Source organism: Rhagoletis pomonella, unplaced genomic scaffold (genome assembly GCF_013731165.1).
Source record: "Rhagoletis pomonella isolate Grant_MI unplaced genomic scaffold, Rhpom_1.0 Rhpom_scaffold_00012, whole genome shotgun sequence".
Lineage (NCBI taxonomy): Eukaryota > Metazoa > Arthropoda > Insecta > Diptera > Tephritidae > Rhagoletis > Rhagoletis pomonella.
In genome coordinates, this window is record NW_023458566.1 from 15497922 (window position 1) to 15522717 (window position 24796).

A 24796-nucleotide genomic window follows, 5' to 3' on the forward strand; every position below is an offset into this window, starting at 1 on the left:
TTTTTATCTCCGCATATTCGGGCAGATAAGGCAAGTGGCGCGCGGGTGTTGCCAAAATCGAGTGTACAACAATCAGATGACTGACTACACAGAAATTCTAGCAGTTATAAAGAAGCGGGTTGGCAAAACAAAGCGATAATTGCTGCGCCTCAATGTTGTGTTAATATTTCAAAGCTAATTTCGTCATAGCGGTAGAAAATCAGGCGGTGGAGAATTAAAAAAAAAAAAAAAAAACAAAAAGAAAATAGAATCAGCAATGGAGTGCAACACGTAAAGCAAGAAACGAGTTGTCGAAGAAGTTGAAAGGTGTTGATGTTGTGTTGAAAAGTGTGTTGTAAAAATTATTAAGTTATTAAAAAAATTCTAAAGTTTTACTTAAGTTCAATCGATCAAACGCTGTTGGCATTAAAAAGTGCATGTAGCTGAAAGTTTTTATAAAATTTAGTTGCTACTTTCTCGGGCCAATTGATATCGATAAAACTAGTGAATATAGAAAAAAAGAAGAAGTTTTTAGTAAAAATTGTGTTGATACCAAATCAGTATCCTATAGCCAATATAAAAAAAATTAAAAAAAAAACTAAGTTGCAGTGTGATTTTCTTGAAGCCGTTTCTTATTTGTGTATACTTCGAAAACTAATTCCATGTACTCGTCGTTAACTCAGCAGTGTTGGTCGTTTAATGTTTCGATTGATTGATTGATCGTTCGTTCGTTTGTAATTGTTGTGTTGAGTTAAAGTTGTTTACTTGTTTATCATCACTGTTGCGCTGAGAGCCAGCAGCTAATATTGCTGTCACTGTTTTCCTGCTATAATTTTTGTGTTGAAGTGGCCAATTGCGATTTATCTTTCGCTTTGACTTTGACCAGTTGTGTTGGGGGATTGAATGCACGGCGAGTGATAACGGTGTAACGACGCCTGATAAGTACCGCGGTGTGACCGTTTTTTTTTAAATATGAGCAATGATGATATCTGTAAGTACCTAAATTCCCAATTTCCTTTTTAATTCGTAAATACAAGTATTTGTTATTTTCTTACATTAGGGTGGACATAATATTTTCAAATTACATCACGTCTGATTAATATGAAAGAAAACGATTAGTTAGATTGCGTTAAAAGAGGATTTTCGTATAATAAAAATTTTCGTATTTAACACATCCGAAAACAGCCAAAATCGAGTTTCCTTAATAATTTTATTTTTGTTTATGTGCAATTCTAAGGTGTAATATATCACTGACAATTTAGTTTTTAAAGCTGTAGCTCCTTTTAGGATTGCAGACAAGTTCATTATTTATTAATATTTTGAATTTTATGGTGGGTAAGGCTAGATAAAGGTCTTTCCTCGCAAAGTGCTAATTTAAATATTTATTGCGTTGTTTATTGTGTTACCACTTTGAAGATTATTGCTCGAACTGTAACCGCAGCTGATCCATATGAAGATAGAAAATCTGCGGTGTGTTCAAAATAAAGTACCGCAGGTAGCTAAAGTCCAACCATGCTGCGGAATCGGAGGCCGGGATTTGACATTAAGTCACTCCGCATGGGCTGGCTTTTGGCTAGCTGCAGTTATAATCCATTCCAGCAGATACTTATTGGACCTCTATTCCAGGGGCTGCCATTCTCCCATTCCCTCCTTGGAGGGATGTGTGTAGAGAAGCAGCAGTCAAGGGCCGGCCAGCTTCGGAATGCTCCTATATTTTTTCTTTTGGTCTAAAATCGAAGTTTCTAAAGATCTGCCAGATGAGAAAAAGTTTTGAAAACTATTCGTACTTAGATTTCGCTTTATTTCGTTTCATTCGAATGATCAATAAAAATTCGTTTTCGAACTTAGGTTCCCTTTGTATATGCACTAAGCCGAAGGTAAGGTATTTGTTTTTATTAAACCTGAAGCAGTACATGAATACTTAATCCGGAAATTTTCCACACGCCATAGAAATTGTTACCTTATATTCTAGGAATTTTAAGCAAAAACTTCAAAAGTGGCAATAAATCTTCTTAAAATAAGCAGTGGTGCATCTGCTTTGGCCAACCTTGTTTCATGTCCTATAATATAACTATCGAAAAATCTCCTAAGGGCTTACTAATTTTTGGACGTTTTGAAATGCAATAGGCCACTACTTAGAAAATACTGCCCACCCTAATGATTCTCTGTACGCACATACATATATGCTTATATGCGCATGTGTATATATAAATATTGCTGTTCACTGTTTTAATTTTATCGCTACACTTTTTTTTTTTTATATGATATTATTTTTAACTAAAAGTCGTGATTTTGTACATATGTAACGCATGTATGTAGTATTTCAGCTATTTTTATGTATCAATATACATGTTAAACTAATGTATACATATGTACCTATATCACTAATTTTTTTGTATTTTGTAATAGATACCTCTAATCAGTATTTTGCTAACTACTGTCAAATTAACTTTGAGTCGTGTTAGCCTAATTAGAATGATCAGTGGAATGGAAGCCTTCAACGTAAACAAGTCGAAGAACCCCTGCAAGAAATTGTAAGAGTTCACAAATAGGCTACATAGCGACTAAGTTTCGATGGTAGTTAAGTACCTTTTTCAAAATTCAACCTTCTGTTGCCATTGTGCGGAACCAGTTAAATTCATACATTCGAACTAAATATTCACTCTAGGCAAATGTAAAATTTTTTCGTATGCAAAAACTTTCCTTACATTTTGACAACGCAAAAACAGCGACAAAATCAGAGAAGTGAGGACTTGTTTGGTATGATAAGGAAATACTTAAATAGTGCGTCATGCTAAAAGAAGACATTGTTTCCTCAAAACACAAACGCAAATCAGTTTAAAATATTCTCAGATACAAAACTTTTATATCAAAGATGTGTGAAAACAAAATATTGCGATTTTGTTTTGGTGATAGAATGTAATATTTTTGCTGCCTAAATGATTATTTGATTTTTTTAAATTTTGACTTTATATAAGAATAAAAAATTTGGCTAGGTTTGACTAAGATAGTACAGTTATTAGAGAATAATTTTTTGTTGCGATTTTTGCGATTTCTGAGAGAACTCAATAAAGAGATACAACAATTTTTTAAAAATTTTTTTGCTACAAAGGTTGTTCCTTTTAACTTTTCGGTAAACAAATTAAAAAATTCACACTTTTCAGGTTTTCTATTGAAATTAGTATAATTTGGCAACAGTTTTCAAAAATTACCACTAGTTACAATAGTTTATATAACTAAGTATAATTTTTTTCTTTCATACTTTTATTGAAAAAATGCAAACCAAATTAAAAGTAAAAGTACGAATTAAAAAGTGACCGCTTTAGACCGCTATGTCGTCAAGGGTTAAATTTTTTGTTTATTAAATATGGGAAATTATATGCCAATCAACAAAAACAGGATTTTTTTTTAAATAATCTACTTATTTAGCCGTAATTAGTTTTTGTCAAAAACAAGTTTCAAGCAGACCATCTCGTACATTGCAGCTTCGGCGTTTGGTTGTTACATGTGTGCGCACGTTTCGACGCTAATGAATTGCCACAGATATGCCAAACAAGCAACACCAGCATTTAATAATTGGCGACAGTGCAAATGTAAGCTGAATCTTAATTAGCTGCTGGTGAAAATTTGTTGTCACAACCGACACTCATTTTTCATTGCACACTCTAACCAATCGAAGCATAAGCGGAGGCGTTGAGGCTTGCTCGTGCACTCGTTCATTGTCTTGCTTGCGCTTGTTTTCAAGTGGGTTGGTGGGTGGGTGGGTGGTGATTTGTGGACGCCATTGCGACGCCTTAAATCATTTAGATGTGGCTAATTAAAACTTTGTAATCAGCAAAACGCATACCTTTTTTTTGGCATTTAATATTTGAAGCGATTTGCTTGCTCTTGGCAGAAGTCTTATCCTTCGCATTCACTTGCTGCATACAGCCGAGCTAGAGTATCGAGTCATACGTACAATTTAAAGTCGAAAATTTACAAGAAATATTAGCGCTGTCGTGCGGTTAATATTTCACTTCTTTGAAATTTATCGTGTCTACTTGTAGTCACTTGTTTTTTTTTTTTTGTATTTGACTGTTGACAGCTGACATTTGAGCACCCATTGCTGCTGTTTTTTTTTTGTTATTTCCAGATTATTGTTGCTTGTTTGTTAGCTATTGGATTCTTGGTTAAGTTAAATGGGCGCGTGATTAATACGCTTCTACAAACGAAAGATAAAGGTAACCTGCTTATGTACTACTGTAGATATCGGTATTTTCTTGAGCAGCTCAAGGCAAAGACAGTTGAGATTTGCGATAAACATAAACATGCCTGCATATACATACACTGCCGGAACAAAGTATTGGCACAGCAAATTTTTCACAATATATACAACCACTTTTATTGTAATATTTTTCCGCCAATTTTGTATAAAAATATGGTCCATTCTACAAAAAAAAAAACATAAAAATATAATCCCTAAACTTTGTGCAAAACTCGCAAAAATTCAGCAAATTTTCAGCTTTTTAATCAGATTTAGATTTTTTTTTGAGTATGCAGATTTGTAGCCCACTCAATTTTATTATAATAAAGTGCAAGTTTTAAATAGCTAGGAATTACCGTTGATTTTTGGCAACTTTTTCACGCAATCTCTGACATACAAAAAATTTTTTTCGAAAATACTTTACATGGAAAAAATGCAAAACATCTTCAACCAAAAAATTCTCAAAAATCAACGCGATTTTTTACTAACTCCGAACTTGCACTTTTTTTACTAGAATTTAATGGGCTGCAAAACTGCATACTCAAAAAAATTCTAAAAAATCTGATTAAAAAGTTCAAAATTTTGATGAAAATTTGCTGAATTTTCGCGAGGTTTGCACAAACTTTAGGAATCATATTTTTATGTTTTTTGTTGTTGAATGAACCATATTTTTATACAAAATTGACGGAAAAATATTAGAATAAAAATTGTTGCATATATGTATTGTGAAAAATTTGCTGTGCCAATACTTTGTTCCGGCAGTGTATGTATGTGTATGCATGTGCATATAAACGAAGAAATGAGTTAAGGTAAATCACAACGATTACGCAAAAGGGTTGATGTGATAAGCTCTGTAGCAGGCGGTAAGCGTTAAATCTCTTATCTGTTTAATTTATCAGTCTAAAAGTTGACAACGAGAGCGATGGATGACCCAAGAAGGTTTTGATTTACGATATTTAACATTGTCGATGTGAGAAGGTTTAAAAAAAAAAGTGGGACGGGGGACCATTTCTGCATGCTAAAAAAAAACAATACCCTGAGCGGCGCTCGACTAGTTAGCTGACGAGCTGCGCCTTAAAGGTTTAGTCCCAAATATGTCACAAACACCCAGTTCAAGACGCATAGAATCATACAGGGTTTTTCAAGGCAGCGTAATCTCGCGGATGTTGCTTTATCTTTACATGGCTATACTGCCTCCGCCGCCAGATGTAGTCAATTTAGCGAGCTATGCTAATGATTGTTCAATCATGGCAACGTTTCCAAACTTCGACAACCTTTGTGGTAAAATAACTGATTATCTCCTCTATCTTTCTAAGTTTTATCACTGCTAGGAACTTTGAAATAAGTTAGCAGATTAAGCTAGAAATCGACGTGTTTGTCGATGAAATGGAAATTCCGACGGTGAACCACTTAAGTTACTTTCGACAGACTTTTATCCTTGCCAGTGCCTAACTCCGCAACTTCTAACAAATTACGTACAGGTGGCCATCTAATGTTGTCCGAGCATAACCTCGAAGCCATTTCTCGTGGGATGTCACTAACGGAGCCTCTCTAACAGTGCTCTGCTTCGAAACAATCCGCCGTCAGACACTTGAGATAGCGCACCAGCGTAACCAAATAGAGAACGGACATCGAGCCGTATGTAAACCATCCGTAGTTATTAGATGAAAAATATTTTTTATTTCGCCGATAAGAGTTATAACCCAAGTTTTCTTTTTTACGTTGTTTGATAACAGTTATTGCCGACCATTTATTTTTTACGTTGCTTAATAACAGTTATTATACAACGTTTATTTTCTACGTTGTCTGATAAACGTTGGAAGATAAGAATATTGACGAAAACGGAGATGGAGAGAAAGATAAAGATGATGAAAATAAAAGAAGAGGAGTGAAATAAGTGTTATCAGACAAGCAACGTAAAAATAAACGTTGGGAAATAACTGTTATCAAGCAACGTAAAAATAAACGCTGGGAAATAACTGTTATCAAGCAACGTAAAAAATAAACGTTGAGAAATAACTCTTATTGGCGACGGAAAACCAATTTCTCCTGCATAACAGTTATCAGGCAACGTAAAAAGTAAACGTTGGGTTATAACTCTTATCGGTGAAATAAAAAATATTTCTCATCTAATTACTGTTATGGAACAACGTTTTTTCGCTAAAGCTTATAACTGTTATGTCCATGAAATAATCAACTAACTGCTGTAATTTTTCAAAAGCATTTGGCCCAAAAAACAACGCTTTACTGAAAAAAATTCACAGCTACATAAGTAAGTAAATAAGGCCATACAAAATTTCCCACCACAATATATGTATGTATTTATATTTTGATGGAACAAACTTACAGACATAGATTTGTGGGTAGCATAGAAAAGATTTCTTACTCACACATTTATTCACATACACGAGCCGCAACACTTTAAACAAAAGACTAACAAGGGAGTGATTTGCGTTATTTTATTTCGCCCGCTCAAGCATTAAATCAACGTCGAAAAATGTTTGGTTACGTATACGCCCGGTCGGTCGGTTGCTTATAAGCATTTCAATGCGAAACTAACAAAGGACATTGGACGCTGGTTTGTATGTGGTTGCTTTATCGTACGAGGCATACGTAACTTTGCGTTTAGCTTTCTATTATCAAAAGACACACATGTTTATAACATTTACAAAGAAGACATGCAATGCATTACTAATATTAATCTAGCATCTGCGGGAGGGCTGTAGCGGTTTGTAGAAAATGTAACTGCATCAATTTTTAAAAAATTTTTCAGCTTCTCAACTAAAAACTATTTTATTTTATTTTTTATTTTGTTTTGAATGCTAAATGCGTTTTCGCCCAGGCAGAAGCTCCTTAGCAGCCGGTCTGCTATGCCGTAAAAGAGTTTCAGGTTTGTTCTTATACGCAAGTGAACTTAAGAAATGCTTTGAATGTGTGAGTGCAAAAAATAAAACACTTTTTTAACATTGCAACTCGTCATGCATTATTTATTTATAGCAACTAGGCAACTAGTAAGCGGCAATTTGCTGCACGTGCACTTATCTGGCCATTGGCTTGTGACTTTGTTGCCTTCGCCTTCGCTTGACGCCTGCAGTTGACCAAAAAAAACGTCTTGTTGACCAATTTTTACGACAAAACTTTCTCCACTCGCTCACTCGCTTATAGTTTTTCTGCCTTTCTATTATTCACTGTTCTATTATCAGCTACTTTGAACCAACTGTGCCTGATTGCCCAAACGCTAGCGCTGCATTGAACTTGCTCGCAGTTTGTTTGCTCGCGCTGGCAGTTCGCTGGAGGGGGCGGGAGGTGAGCGAATTAGCGTGAAGTGAATTTTAATGAGCGCATAACTTAGCTTTGACTTTGATTTTATTCCATTCAGTGGCGTCTTTTCACATAAAAAAAAATGTCAGCCATTAGAACTACTTGTCTCTACGAATAAGAAGTTTTGCTGCTTCGCTCAATTAAGCCAAACAACCGCTTTTGGGGGCTTTAGCCAGTGACCCATAAAATCTCTGGATAAGCGTTACTTTACTCGCCGGCATGCATGCGTGTAATGTGGTGCTCATTAAGAGCCTCGAAGGCCAATGCCATGTGCTAATTAAAATTTTTGTTTTATGTGATTTTCCTTGGCATTTACATTTAAGGTTTATTGGCTTTGTTTGCCCACTTGCCATTGCTACTGTTGCATAAGTTCTGCTTATTCTTTGTGTTCTCTCTTTCTCTTTCTCTGCATTCATTTTATGTTTTACGCTATTTGTTTTTATTTTTCGTTCTACTCTTACTTACGAACGAGTACAAGTGGGTTTCCTTTACGTTCAACGACCACATGTTGTTTGGCATGCAATGTTCGGGCGCTCGCATGCCATCAGCCCTCAAATGAGTAAATTTTTGTTTGTTTTCCGCTCTTGCAGCTTTCCAGCAGGCACTCTCATATGCCCTATATATTTATTTGAAACATAGGCGGCTCTTTGCGCCTTTCTCCTCGTTTTTGTCCTCTTTTCGTACTTCTGTGCTGAAAAATTAAATTGTTGATATCGGTGCGCTCGGCGAGGGTGAGTTATCAACAGTAACTAAAATCCACCGTACACTGTGTTGCTATGTAATTGCTCTGTTTGAGTTTCTGTGGTTACTGTGCGCTAGGGGAGTTTATATGGCGGCAATGCAAGGTCATTGGAAGACCAATACATATTCTCAAATGTAATCTGTTTGCTATGTATACATACATACGTAAGCAAATATTTGATTATACATATAAAAATACTAGTTATATACCGTTTTATGTTTGTGTGTTTGGCGGCTGTTTTGCGCAGTTTAGTTGTTGCCGTTTCGTAAGGGGCTTGTTCTTTAAAGGGTGATTTGATAGCAAATTAAGCATATTTGTTACATAATAAATAGCCTCCCAGAGGCCGTACGCCTCCAAAAAGCTCTAACAAGCGATTACAGAAATACAACTTTCACTCTAAAGAGACCAGACGGGAGCTATACTTAACATGAATTGGGTGCTCCAACATCCACTTCTGGCAGAGAACAAAGCCTTGCTACGAAGCTCACCACTGTAGAACGGGTGCAATGTGCTTTATAAATATTTATCACATACAAATCGCCAGGACCGGATGGAATCTATCCGTATCTTTTTCGGTATGGTATTAGATACATAGCCCGCGTCCTCTCTAAACTCTATAGGGCGTCGCTCTTGCTGGGTTACATGCCCAGCAGATGGTCTGTGGTTAAGGTCGTGTTTCTATCCAAAATGGGCAAGCCACACGCAATTACCGTCATCGTACCGACCAATTAGCCTCAGTTACTTTTTTCTAAAGGGCGTGGAGAAAATACTGGACCAGTATATCAGAGAAGTCAATGTACGGGAACGGCCTCTGAAAAAGAACCAGTTTGCTTATCTTCCAGGCAAATCCACGGAGACTGCCATTCAAAGCCTCACTTCAAAAATTGAGAAAGCTCTGGAGTCTAAAAATATAGCCCTTTGCGCCTTCATTGATATTTCATGGGCTTTTGACAACACGTTATATAAGGGGCAATAAAAGACGCCTAGTTGTCAATGTGTGTGTGTGTGTGTTGGCGATGTTAAGAACAAGAGGCCTGATAAAATCGATAACATCCACAACGGGATGCCCTAAGGGGGTGTACTCTCTCCCCTTTTTTGGACTATGGTTATCGACGAACTCCTTTTCACACTGAACAGCCAAGGGTTTGAAACGCAAGGCTACGCAGATGATCTGGTAATCTCCCTAACAGGGCTACAATTATCAATTTATATGATAACCGAAGCGAATATGATGGTGACAGGTAATAAGGTCAATGGAAATAAGGTCAATTGACTTTATTTCCCCCCCTGGTGCGAAATAAAGTCAATTGACATTATTACCTTTTCAAAAGCGAAATAAAGTCAACAAAAATTTGGAAATAAAGTCATTGACGCTATTTCCTCATTCAAATGGAAATAGCGTCAACAATGCTTAAAGTATGTCGATTCATAGAAAAAAATGTTGTTCTTACCACAAACATTGCCCCGTAAGTGTTGTTTTTTAATAGATGAAAAAGGCTTTTGCCAAATCCTCAGTGTTGTGATATTAATCCACACACAATCATGAACTACCACCAATTGATTCTATTAAAAAAAATTTAAATTACGAATATGTAAAAACACGATGCGAAAAACTAAACGCCTGCGCACAGCTGGAATACGACAAATATTTGAAGAAAGAGTGGAGAAATGATCCATAACTTGCAAAACATTTTTCGTTTCTACAAAAATAAAGCGAACACTATTAAATTGAAGAAACAGTGCATGTCCAAAAACCCCGGAGGAGCACTGAAAGAATTCTGTGTTTTAAATAAGCATATTTTGAACGAATTCGGAATGTCTAAGGTGGAAAAGAATCCAACCTTTCTATAAGGAAACAATTATAAAAAAAGAATTTTCTTACACTGTATTTATGTCTCCGCCAGCAGTCATTTAAAAGCAGCTAAGGAGAATGACGACACTACTTATTAGATGGCACATTCAACGAGCCAATGTTCCAAAATGCGGGTATAAACAATTATTGATTATTTAATATCGGAACCGAGATCATATAAGTTAATTGATTGGTTTTCACACACTTTTGAAACACAAATTATATGCTTTTTTACTGCAGACAAGTTGTTGCCTCAAAACACAGCAGAAATCTTCCAATCAGGGCTGCCAACTCTCCTTAGTTATGAGGTGCCATATTGAGGATAAAAAAAGTGCCAAAATGTGCCATTCCTTTTAATCATTCACATTTAGCAATAAACTAAAGCCACATTTTCAAAACAAAAGTGCAATGATAAAATAAGATAAACCAGTTGAAAAGCCTTTATAAATTAGAAAATTTTAGTTGAGAAAAAGAAGTGCACGCAAAGGATTTCACAAAAATGTATTGAAATGTTATTTTTTTTACAAAAGTGCCATTTTGGCATTTTGTGCCAAATTGAAAAATTAAGTGCCATTTGAAGTAAAATAGGAACAAATGGCACGGTTTGAGCCAAGTTGGCATCCCTGCTTCCAATAACTTACAAATATAAAAATGTGAAATATCGAGGGCTTGAATTCATTAATACCCTCTATCTGCAATTTGCACAAAAATTAATTTGTGATTTTAGAAACCATCTGGGACTTATTACCTGTGGTTATATAAGGTAACATTAATATCACTGATGACAGTTAAGGCTGAGTTGGATTTTTATGTCAGAATCTCATCTTTGTGAAAAGTGTGCAGATAGGGGGTATTATTGAATATAAGCCCTCGATGTTTAAAATATATAAAAATTGTATTTCAACGTATACAAAAAATAAATCTACCTACGTTACAGCACGTCGTGAGACGGGGAAGGGGGGGCCGGGGGGGCCGCGGCGTAGCGTGACGTGGTGTGCGCGCCGGTCGCGCGGGGTACGCGGGGCGCGAGCGCGAGCGCGACGCGCGCGGTTTGGCGCCCTAAGGGGGGCGCCGCGAAGCTAAGAAAATTTAATGTTTGAAAGAGAAATAATGTCAATTGATTTTATTTCGTTTTTAAGAAGGTAATAATGTCAATTGACTTTATTTCGCACCAGGGTGGGAAATAAAGTCAATTGACCTTATTTCCGTTGATCTTATTACCTGTCACCGAATATGATCGCTTATAAATTTTAGCGATAAAAATGATGCTAACTAACCTCCTTGGCCGTGATAAATAAACAAATGCCAGATATGAAGTAAAAATCAACGAAAATTGTCTTTAGACTTCTGCAGAGTTCAGCCTTTGCCATGGATATCGACGATTTTGAGTCCACTGCCTAATAGAATGTTTTCTGCCTGAGCTTCGCCGCTATATTATTTTCGGGAACCTTGTTAAGTCCCCAGAAGATGCTTCTCTCCCACTTTTTCCGCTAATATGTCGCAATGTATATTTTACCTAAGGAAATCTTAAATCGGCTGGAAAAATATTTTCATTTCATAAAAACAATTAAACGTTTACTATGCAAATTATTAAAAATAGTTTTACTCGATCCAAGCAATTATTCTATAACAATTTCTAGGATAATTTATCTACATAAAATAGAATTATAAACATTTCATTAAGAGGCTGCAACAACAACTCAAGCCATTGCCGGATAATGGGCCTTATGAAAGAATTGCTTTTTCTTAAAATTTCAGAAGTTTTACTCGATTTATTAAAATAAATTTAAGTAAAAGATCTGAAATTTCAAGAAAAAGCAAATGCTTAGTTTTTATTCATGAGGGCCAATAAGTCAATTAATGTTTCTCTCCATTAAAATATGAAAGCAATTTCAAATACGCCAAAAGGCGCCATAGAAAAATTGAAACTCAAGACGAGCCACCGAAAGCAAATGAACACAAATGAACACAAATGAAAATGAAAAAAGCAATCAATGCAAATGAAGAAATTCACTTTCTGACTTGGCTAAGTAATCGAAACGTTTTAACAACCCACACACTTAGCAAACAGAGGTCGATTACGCGGCTTATATGCAAACCAAAACAATGAAATCACGTGTGCGAGACGATTTTTATTTTTTATTTTTTTTTTTGTACAACAAGAATGATTCAATGCAATACTTCCAGAAAAGAGAACTACAGAGGCAGGCAGAGAATTGAGAAACAACTGGAAAAATGTAGGAGAGAGCATAGGAGAGCACTGGATTGTAACGAGTGAAGGAAGAGTAATTAGAAAGGCGAAAACATTAGAAAAACAAAAACAGGCCAACAACAAAATGCAATGAAAATCAAAGCGAAGCAGGAAACGAAACAAACAAAAAAATATGTATTAAATGAAACGAAAGGTATTCGCTTGGCGACAGAGCCTTTTGCGGGCACTAATGAGTATTTAGTTAAATGTATGTACATATGTCAAACTCTGTTAATGATAATACTCGTATATGTATGTATGTATAATTGAGGCTCATGTGGGTGGTACATAGGTATGTATTTTCTATATGCGTCTACATAAATATGCATATTTGTGCCCCAAAAGCGAAGCGAAGTTGATGGAAATCAAAAGCCCAAAACAGTAGAAGAAGAAGACCAGAAAAGTGGCTGAGAGCGCAAATGCGAAAAGCATGCGAATGCGAATACGAAGAATGTCATAACTACATACATATGTACGTACAGACTGTGGCTGGCTATGGATGTCACTATGAATGAAGTGATTGGAAAATGCGAAAAACGCCAGGCGACGCACTGACGAATGCGTCCACGACTACCACCAAACGAAGCCAAATGGCCAACAATGGCTTTCATTTTCATTTTCATTTTCACATTTGATATTTAGTGTTTGAAAGACAACGCGTTCGACAACACGAAAATAGCGGAGCAAAAATCAAAGCAAATATTCTAAGCTTAGAATTTCAACAAATCTCTGTCTTGCTTTTTTTTTCGAAAAATTCTTTGTCTCTCTGTACTTATCCCGCGCTATCTGGTTACCGCTTATAAAGTTCGCCGTAGCGTAACTAATTACTCTGTTAAAAAGAGCCACTTATAAAACGGCCATTGTGGCAGATGGTTTTCCTAGCTGTGCTAATTTAAATGTAACGGTTCTGCTAACATTGTGACGCAACAACAAGACGACCAAACCGAAAACAGTAAAGTGATGCGTAAAGTTTAATTAAGACGGTGACTCACCGCTTTGGAGTAAAAAGTAAAAAAAAAGTCGTATGCGAATTTTACGAAAAAAGTAGACACATTTTATAACAATAATTATTTACAAATACATAGATACTAAAACAAACGCAAACGCAGACACACATGCAAATCTATAAAGTGAAATAAATGTATTTGGCGTTAAAAATTTTGTGGATTTAAAAAAAAAAAAAAAAAAATTCACTTCTGAAAAAAGAAGTAAAAGACAGTTTGACGCAGGAAAGCTACACACATATTTGCTTCCTTAATTACTTTACTACATACTAAAAATTGCGCTATATAAACCTCTTTTCGATTTCGCTTTAAAGTAGAACAGTTTTTAGGCGAATACTATGAAATAGCCGCTCATTTTCTTATAGCATTTTTTTCCCCTTTTTTTTCAAGAAATTCTTAAACTATACGGATTTGTGTATCTCAACTCTAATCTTTACTTTGCCGCTTCGTTCCTTCGTTCCATCGCAGCAAAACTTTATAATTAATAGTTGGATTAAAAAAAGAGAAAAATAGAGTGAAATAGCAGTAGAAATGGGAGCACGACGTCCTTCGTCACGTAACAACGTCATCCGCCTGCTTGCCTGGCTGCCGGTATGTCCGTCTGTCTGTCCGTCTGTCTGTTACCACGGTGCACTCTATTGCAATTCGCTGGCATAGAGATTTGCCCTACCACACTGCAACTATGGTGCGCCGAGTAAAACGTTTGCAGCATCAGCAACTAGCGTAACATGCACGCGTGCCAATCTGCAGCTGCATTGCCTCACTTGGACTTTTGTTGCCTGCTTTGGTATTTTCTGCCATCATCACCATCGCCACAACAGTCACCTCGTTCGTTGAGTTTATCGGTGTGTGACCTTCCTTTCATGTCATTCAATGAACTCTCGCCGCCAACACACATCGGCATGCCATTGCACAACAGCAGTGCATTTCTGGCGTACACACATGCATATGTACATGCATACAAACATGTGTGCTTGCATATGAATATGCAAAAGGTATACGTAATATCAACACTGTTGATGCATTGTTTTAGTCCAATATCACATAACATCAATATGTGGGAAATTCCACAATAGACAGCATTGTTAAACATACATATGTAGCTAACTAACTGACAGCTGGGTGTTCCAAACCAAAACGGACGGGGTTCACACTTCAAGAGTTTGATTTGTTTCAAATTTTTAGGGCTGATCCATAAACATAAATAAAAAATTAATATGAAATTTGAGCTTGACTAATACATTTTTAAAAACTTTACAGCACAAAAACATAAACAAATCGATTTAATAGTTTTCCAAATATCTTGATAACGGGGCGAGGAAAAAATTTGAAAAAACGCACACATACACACATCAAACACGTAAAGATTTAATTTGATTTTTTGCCGAATTTTCTAAAATGAAATAAATTACGCACACTTCCATTCTTTTACGAAATTTCGGAAAAAAATCTTTGAAGAAACGAAGATAATCGTGCTATGTGAAGAATATCTTTCGGAATTTTTCCAGAATTTTCTTTATTTTTCGTACGGAAATTTCTTTACGAGTTCGTGTCAACCACTTCATATAATTTTCTTTGAAAATTCGTAAAAAAATCGTTACTTAAGATTTCGGGAACTTTGGTTTGCAGGGAAGCTATTTAAAATTTTTTTTCTTGAAAAATTTTTTACATACACATTTTTTGATAGAAAACATTAGGTTTTGAAAATATGCCATCTCAAAAAAAAAATAAAAAAATCACAATGCTAGTTCTGAGTATTGCGCAATATTTAAGTATAGTATTATGGGGTGCACTCTACAATAATTTGAGTTATGATTTTTTTACACCGAATTTACAAATTTTTTTAATTTTTTTTACAATTGTTTTGAGTATGCAGTTTTGTAGCGTTTTAAGCGATTGCAAAACTGGCGTTAATTTTTTTCAATTATCTTAGAAACGGGTGCGCATTTTCTTCCATAAGAAAAAAGTGCAAAAAGCCGTCAGCATAAAAAATATTACAAGTCAACGCAATTTTGCAGGAGCTTCAAGTTGAACTCTATTAAACTAAAATTTACTCAAACATACTCAAAAGATTTATAAAAAAATTTTTAAAAATTTAAATTTGCAATGTACTCATTTTACTCAACTTCGGTGTAAAAAAAATTCATAACTCAAATTATTGTAGAGTGCACCCCATAATACTATACTTAAATATTGCGCAATACTCACCATTGTGGTTTAAAATTAACTAAAAATTAAAAAAAAAAAATTAAAAATTTTTCTTTTCATAGAGAATTTTGATGTGTGTATGTGTGATTTTTTTTTCAAATTTTTTCCTCCCCCCGTTCTCGAGAAACTATAAAATCGATTTGTTTTTGTTTATGTGCTGTAAAGTTTTTAAAAATATATTAATCAAGCTCAAATTTCATATATATTTATTATTTATGTTTATGCATCAACCCTTAATCTGTTTTGTCATCTGAGAGAAATTTGTTTAAAAAAAGTTCGTTAAGAAACTATTATGATTCATAAAAAAACTCCATTTTTGGAGGTATTTTCCAATCGGTCCAGCTCACGTAAATCTTAATATTTTTCCGAAATATTTTGGTGGTCTTCTTAAAATATAATAAATTTTGTAATACCGGTGGAAAAACCGCAACTTTTTTGGTGATGCAGTCAAATGGTTTGAACGAAAAACTCGACTATATTAACTTCTTTACAAAGATCATTTTTACAATTTTTTTTTTATCTAATCACATTAATGAGAAATCATATGCAATTCGCAGGCCAATTTATTTAATTGAAATATCTATATATATAATCTATATCATCGGTGAATGGGTATCAATCGAAATGTTTTTGAAAATACTCGTTTCTTAGCTGAACTATAGGAGGGTTGCCACTTAAAAAAAAAATCATATTAGGTAAAAGAAATATGTATCACCATATGAGTGCCAAACGAAAGGCTTTGCAGAAAGTTGTAGTTTCATAATATTTTGAAGAGGGTTGCTAAGAATATTCTTGAGGTGTTGGAAGAGGATTGCCACCTGTTAGAAAAATTAAATTCAAAGTATTTAATAAGTTAAATGCATAATTAAAATATGGGTATCAATCGAAGGGGGTTTGAAAAATGTCCGCAGCCATTCGAGGCCATATGTTTTTGTGATAATATTTCACAAGCGATGTGACTGTCTCATCTGTGCGAACTTCGAATTATTTCCGCCATGTTCGTTACCTAGCTGTATACATACATGAAAAAAACATTGCGGCAAGAGGTCGCCAAAATCTACCCACACTAATTGCAAATCTCTTTATATTTAAATGTAATAACTTGTGTTAAATTTCAGTTTAATAAATCACATGCATTTCTTACAACAAATAGAAGCAAATCAAAGTCAACCGAATTGCGGTGCAACAAGCCAACTTGTCTGAGATTCTCTGCGCTACCAATCGCACATTCCCAGCAATTTGCTATGCGGTTCGGTTAGCAAAGCACCACAGGCAGTTCCCAACCTCACCGCTGTTGAGCGCATAAAATGGCAATGGTGTTGTGTTGCGTAGTTTTCTCACACAGTGCAAATATATTTTCTTGTCAATGTCATTCATTGGTCTTTTTCACATCACAAGGCAATTGTTCGCCGAGTATACTATGTAATTATAATCTGTATGCCAACCCACCTACCCCTCCAATTCGCGTGAATTTGGAAAAACGCTAGAAAACTGCATATGTATGTATGCATGTAAGTGCAAAAAGAAGAGGAAGCAAAAGTGATTTATTTTCAATTAATTGTAGCGCCAATTTGAGTAGTGTTGTCTTATTATTGTTTCTCCCTCATTGATACAAGGCTAAAAATATTCAAGGGTTCCCAAGAGTTTTTTTTTTTTTTTTTTTTTTTGTTGACAGCGGGGTGTGTGTGTGTGTGCATTTGCGTTTGTGTGTGTATATATACGCGTTTACTAAATAAACTTTTGCAAATAACTACAAATAAATGTGAGATCAACTGGAAGCAACCCAATTTCACACGTAGACGTATTTTGTTTATTTTAGTAGAGGTGCAAAATTCACAGTAGACAGCAATAAAATAATTTGAGTGCCCGACCGTCCATTTAACTAAAGAAGGAACAATAAAGCGCTAATAAATAGGTACAAAAAAATAATAATTAAAAATTGGCAAAAACTAGCAGTGCGAATTCGATATTTTTAAGTGTGTTGAAACATTAAAAACATTTACTTTAGTACGCTACCAACAACTGCTATTTGTTTAACACAGTGTATGCAAATCACACAAACAACACACTCGATGTGAGTCATAGTTCGTGTCGGCCCATCTGCACCTATCCAATTGAGTTCCAGCACTTCCGCCCCCGCCACCCAACTATCGATCCTCTTTCGATTTTATTTGGTCTCTCTTACGATCAGTTCACCGGTCGGTTTATTACCCAAATCTAAATAATTGCCCCCCAACTAGCGCGCCGACCGATCGAAATCGAAACTCAATCAAAATGGATCACAGGGCTATTGCCAGTCAAGTGCGAGGTGAGTCGTTTATGCGGGAATTGCATGTGCAAATATGTATTTAATATTAGCTATTTACTACATTCATACTTTGTTTTGTTTTTGTGAATACTGCTTGCATAAGTAATTGTATGTATGTACACATGTATGTATGTATTTTGGCGTACAACGGAACGTATGAGTGATATGCAAGTGCAAATAAATGAATACTCGCTATTGTTAAACTATAGTTTTTATAAGCAGCTGTGCTTTCATTGTATATTGTTTTGACAGCTTTTTCAGATTCGCTACCAAGTTCTTGTTTGTTTTTTTTTCAAATGTAAATACATACATACATACAAAAAAAATTTAATTTTTAGAAATAATTATTAAATGGTGTGCATGTGCATGTCTTTTAAGTATGTACACTCAAACGACATACAACAGAAATATTGTTCTAATGCTCTCATATACATACACTGGGAATCAAAAGTGAGTGCATGGTGTTTTCCGTTTAATATTTGCAATGTTTTTCAAGTTAAAATTTTTTGTTATTTTTTTTTTATAAAAATATGATTCATGATTTAATCAAAACCACATAAATGAAACTTTATACAGAACTTAAAAAAAAGTTCAACAAATTTTCGTCTAAATTTTGAACTTTTTAATCGGAATTTTTAGAAAAATTTTGAGTACGCGGATATACCGGTTTTTTAATTCAAGTAAAACAAGTGCAAGCTTTAAGCGGCTAAAAAATCGCGTTCAGTATGAAACACATTTTTATAAAAAAAATTTTACTTGAAAACCATTGCAAATATTAAAAAAAAAACACCATGCACTCACTTTTGATTGCCAGTGTACATACTTATACTTTGCCGCACTGTAGCAAATTGATGGCCCACTGCAAGCTACAATGCTGGCACAGTAAATCGTTAGCTTGTAAAGTATTACCTGTTGTAAGACACCATTCATCGACACCTGCAGACACATTGATTGTTAAGTGATTGAATGATTGAATGACAGGCGCTATTGGCGCACACAAAGACCACTACAATATACATATGTATGTATGGCAAAAATCACAACATTTCCCATACACATAAACCACCTGTAAGTGCAACAACCATTCAATTCAACTGCGAGACCAGTTTGCTTTAGTCGATTCCCATTCGGCCGTACATAATTTTAAACATGATTTCATCTTTTCCACTTTGGCACTTTGGCTCTGGGCATTGATACATTTTCACACGTGTAGTTTATCACCAGGGAACGGATTTTTAGGACATAAAAACCTATAAAAAAGGCAAAATAAAGTAACGAAAAAAGCAAAAAAAGGCAAAATAAAATAGCGAAAAAGGCAGGAAAAGGCAAAAATAAGGTATTGCAAAAAAAGCAAAATAAGGCACTAAAAAAAGACAGAAAATACGAAGAACAATCAAAAAATATATTTTGTTTAGAAATGTTTATATTACAAGTAAAAAGAGAAAAAATATGAACTAGTTTCATTATGGCTGCGTTTCTTTATACATTCCAGATAATCCCATTTCACAGCCGGAAAAACAGAATGCGTTTGAAATATACGTCAACATATCATCAGGAACGTTCCAAAGAATAAATAAACAAAAAAGCTTATTCCAAACGTTCAGAATGAATAAAGAAATGCAGCCTATATGAAAAATTTGTACTTTGAATCTTTGACTATTTTATCCTTTCGAGTTTCTAACTCATAAAACATTAATCTGTATAGTTGTAGTAACATTGAACCACAAGATGCATTTTGAAGTTTTCTGGCAGCATTTTCATTCGATTTTCGCGAAGAAAAGCCTTGAATGTACTAAATGTGCGCTCGACGTAAGTTGATACAAGTGGAGCCCAATTTAAATATGGAACGTTTGAAACGTTCTTATTATCAGGAATAAGGGCGTTTTCCTCGCCCTTTACAATTTTATCCACACCCCGTATTGTCTCCAAGCCTACGTTAGCTGAGAAAACGGCTTTGAATTTTTCCAACACCAGTTTGGCAAGAGGTCCCTGCGCTTCTATAAGCCGCATGGGCATGTGTATATTTTTTAATCTTAAAAAAAAAAAATTGTAAATGCTATAATCACTTTTTTAAAGGTAGAAAAGGCAAAAAAAGGCAAATATCTTAAAAAAGGCAAAAAAGGCATCATCAAATGTGTATATATGGAATCAGAGAAAGCTAAATCGTGGACATTCTTAATCGAATATACTCTATCTCTTTAGCAGAAAAAAAGGCAATTTCCATAAAATCCGTTCCCTGTTTATCACCTTTATTGATGTTATGAAATTGTACAGAAAATCAAAAATTAAACAACAATCAATTATCGTTATAATGCTGGTAAAAACCCTTTTTCAGAGTAAATAACCGTAACGGAATGAAAGGTAGAGTTAAGTATGCCTAAGTATATTCTTTAAGTGAATCTTATGGAAGGTCCAACGTCCCTAGCGTGGGGATTGTTCCGCGGTTGTAAAAGGTGCATTTGTTGAAATGGCGCATTTTGTAATAAACAATTTCGATGGCGCGAAGGGAACGACTTACCCACATGCCTGTGGATAGCGAGCACTTTAAATCTAGAACCAGAACTTTCTCTCTAGAACAGGAAAGTGTCCTTTTTTCCTGCAGCGAAAGAACCCAATCAGGGAATAGTGATATCTACCACAGCAGACGACTACTCTGGCTTTTGTGTGACAAAGACTTCATTTGTTCAGGGCTACGCGAATGGCATAGTGATTCTTATTAGGAATGGCTTTGACGGCACAATGTCAAACCTGCTATAGAGCGCGTGCTCTCAATGGAAGCCGTACCTAGATAAAGGTATTTAAAAGACTAGGACCTACCCGAAGCTAATGGGGAGAAACGAAGGCATCAGATCTAAATTAGCTAGATTTACAAAACCCGCCTGGTGAAAGAAAACCATGGCCATGGTATTGGCCAGAAGGCTCCTTTTCACTAGCATGAGGCAAGTTAACGCTGTATTTCAAGCCGATGTGCACGCCACGGTACAATGTCTGAGATACATGTGTGTACATAGTAGGGTGATTGACTCGGTTTTTCCAAACCGGTTTTCACCGTGTTTTATTTTATATCTATAGGCGGTTTTTTTAAATTCTTGATCGGATAGACCAGATTTTTCAACGAACAAAGCAGGTTTTTCGAAGTTTTCAAGGCTTTTTCCAGTTTAAGGGAAACCCGTAAATGCGGAGATCTACACTCTTACTCCAGCTCCGAAGAAGCTTTTTTATGGCAGAAGACAGTGTCATTGTCTTCCGAGGGGCGAACGCTATTTAAAAAACCTTTTTTGATGTTGTTGGGACCAAAAATTGAACCATGGACCTCCCGTGTGGCAGTAGGCGCATCTAAGCACTCGGCTACAACGGCAATAGCACTACTCAAATCGAAAAAAGTCCGAAGAAGTGGAATAAAGTATTAAAGAAAAAGTAAAAATAAGACCAAACATGAATTTTCAATCATTTTATTTGCTTTACTTTTGATCTAAAGAAAAACTTTGAACTTATTTTGCTTTACTGCTGTCTAAATATGTAAAAGTTATCTTTAATTTTAATAGTTTTATCGTAATATAATATTTGGTCATGGCTTCATCAACACCGATTTACCCGGTTTTTTCTCAATTCCAAAATAGAGAACCGGGTTTTTTTAATTGCAATTTTTCGAAAAACTCGAAAACCGGTTTTGGAAAAAAGCGAATAATCGTACATAGTATACAGAAAGTGGTGCGATACACACGCTGACGGCAGTGTGCCTCGCCACGAAAGCACACCGCTTAACACTCATCGTATCCAGAATCCCGGATAAGCTCATTTGTCTATTTGTCATGTATTTCATGATTAGATACTATTACAGTAATCTTAGTCCTTAAATTTTCAAGATTACAATTATTATAATCATAATGGTAACATTTAAATATGTTTACAATTAAAGCAATAGTAATCTTATATAATTTAAGGATTATAATAAGGCAATCGTAATTGAAATGTAATCGTAATCAAAAATTACCCTGCATAAATGCATAACTGTGGTTAGCCCCATATTCTTAAAATTCTGCCTCACCAAAATAAATGAGAAAACTATGTTTGCACTTTGCCTTCGCCTTTATTGGTTTAAGCAGCTTGTACGCATCAAGAAATCAATTATTTTAACAATGCAGACGTTGTTGATTGCTTTCAAGAAGCTTTATATAAACTGATTGACTTGCATTTGGGTTTTGTTACGAAGTTTTATGAATTAACGCTGTTTTCACTATTAGCAAAAATTGTGTTCACACTTAGGGTTTTTGTTGAGAGTAAATCATTAAAAAATTGCATGCTCTTGTTGCATGATCTCCAAGGAAAGCTTGCGTATTTACATATATATTTATGTATGTATGTATATGCTAATGAATATATAAATATTTGCAAAGTGATTTACTTGTAATTTACATTTAAAAACAAGATGGAACTTCATTGCCACTGCTATACAAATATATGAATTATATTTCCCAGCCATACACTGAGGGAAATAATGCATAGTAAAAGTGAATACTTTATATTTGATTATCGTTTAAAAATGTTCATATTTAAAAATAATATTTTCATACTAAAATTTATTACGCACGTATTTGACTGTTCACATCTGAGTATGTATATGTAAGTGTTATCTAACTATAAGCTATCTTTAAGTTCATTAAGCTAAAAGTCACTATTATCCGTTTTTTTTTTCTTTGACGAAAACTAACTATATTTCTATGGCGATGGCCGTGAAATAGTCAAGGATGGTTACCTCTGCATTTGATGTAACTAACTTGTAACTAACTACTTTTGGACATAAAATATCAATAGGAAAAACAAAATATTTTATTTATTTTACTTAATTTTATTTTTTTTCCTGTTATCACATTTCATATTGGTTTACATATTCTGCTATAGGTGGTCCCATATTCGAACTCCGCCAGACATAACTTCAAAATGATAATATGAAATTTCGATCTTCCTTTTATTTGTCCTCAATTCGAAAAAGTATTTGCGAAGTGCAGGATATTTAAATAGAAACGCTTTTAAAGAAAACAATCTCCTTCATTACTCCTGCATTACTTGTTAACTAGTTTCAAGTTAGCTTTTTGTAGCTAACTACAAGTTATATATTTTAAAGAAATCCCCCGCAAAAAAGCTAACTACAAGTGGGTTATTTTTTATCAATTGATAATTTTTTTCTGCAGGGTGTGTGCGCAAAGATGCCTGCTACAATTTGTTGATATCCAGAGAGGGTTCGTATTCCACTGCAGGCAACATGCAAAACAAATACTCTTTTTTTTGTTTTTATCTTGATTATTCACTTCACGGATGCTCTTTCAGAACGAACGCGGTCATTTTAATATGCGCGTAATTCAACTGAATATTTGTCAATATAGTTACACTACTTCCGCTGACGTTTGTAGTAAGATCAATTACGTTTCTATTTGATTTTAATATTTTTTTCCCCTCAGTGTAGTTACCACCTTATCGATTGTCTAATTACCACTGTTTTCAACAAACTTTTATTACGAAACAAGTGCGTGAAAATTGTGGTAATTACAAATTGCAAAATTGCAAACACGTGTAAAACTTTCGAAACTAGTAGTAACAAACCGTTTTCCGCTAAAAGTAGAAGTTGCACATACTTACACACTGGTCGACCCCTCGGTTACGTAGTTGATATGTTCTGTGGCTATTGATGGTCACAAAACTTTTCGAAATACAACTGCTCAACATGTGGCAGCTGTTGTTGTTGTTACCTGTACATCCGAATGTGTGTTCATTTGTATGTGCATATATGTTTGTATACACACCTACATATACCTCTTTATGTCGCTGAGAATATAAAAGGCAGCAACAGTTGTGACACACTGTTTTGTCGTTGAACGCGTTAAACTTTTAATTAGGCGAGGAAATTTTACGTGAAACATATAGAAAGAGAATAGTTAAAAAGCGAACATATATATGTAGTAGTTATGAGGCCAAACTAAAATAAATATTTCAAGAATAACATTATATTTTATTATATTTAAGTCCGCCATCAAGTGGTTTCAGAACCGGGCTGGTTCTTACAGAGGACGAAACAGATGTCCAAAGTGCACTTGAGATATGGAGGGAACACTTCTCAACTTTTTTGAATAGAAACACGTTTGACGAAGACATACCCACACCCATATATATAGGAACGAAGATCATGACCCTCCACTCGACGAAGACGTGGTAAGAGCAGCAATAATGCGGCTTAAAAACAACAAAGCTCCTGGAGCCGACAAAATACCAGCTGAGCTCCAGCAATTTGCTGTTATCAATACATGCGTCCTGCTAGTGTCCTTGTGCTGTTTCTTCGTCTTGTGAATAAAGAAAACCCGGGTTTTTCAGATTGTAGATATATTGTCTAGAAGATTTAAGGTATTTTAATAATTAAAAGTTCTTTTTTACCGATTGCAGCTTGTCGTTAACGCTGAAAAGTCACTGATTTACTAGCCAAAAAGTACTGCTTAAGTGGATGCGGCTATGATTTATCGCCATTGAAGCCTTTTAAGTCTCTACACCAAAGCTTGGTGAGGAATAAAATGAATCCGTGCCATGCGGCCATGCGAATTCTTTACACTCTCTTAAACGCGCGCTATTCCGCTAGCAAATATTTAAGTTAGGTTGCACTTCAGCGAAATGCATTCATTTCCAAAAAGCGACCTTCCTGCTCGCTGCTCACCACAAACTCCGCACAACTTTTAATGCCATCCACTAATGTATGTATATATGTATGTATATGTACATACATTTATATGTTGGAGAAAACTACATTTAGACTAAATGAAAACTTTTGCTTATTTTCGCAGCAAAATGCAATCACAAATTTGTTTAAGCAATAATATTCGTTCCTGAGTTGCGCCCTGCGTC

General features: G+C 35.1%; 1 protein-coding gene across 2 annotated transcripts in view; it reads left to right on the forward strand.

Annotated features, from left to right (window-relative positions):
* The window catches only part of LOC118747931 (calcium-binding protein E63-1), a 191426-nt gene that overhangs the window by 73438 nt on the left and 93192 nt on the right, over positions 1–24796 (forward strand). The window contains exons 1-2 of one of the 2 annotated variants that reach the window (XM_036482167.1): positions 13054–13396; positions 17420–17908. The exons of the other annotated variant lie outside the window; for it this stretch is intronic. Coding sequence (XP_036338060.1) covers positions 17875–17908 — 34 coding nt within the window. The 5' untranslated portion in view covers positions 13054–13396; positions 17420–17874. Of the gene's footprint in view, positions 1–13053; positions 13397–17419; positions 17909–24796 lie in introns of those variants that run through there. 2 annotated transcript variants of the gene reach the window in all.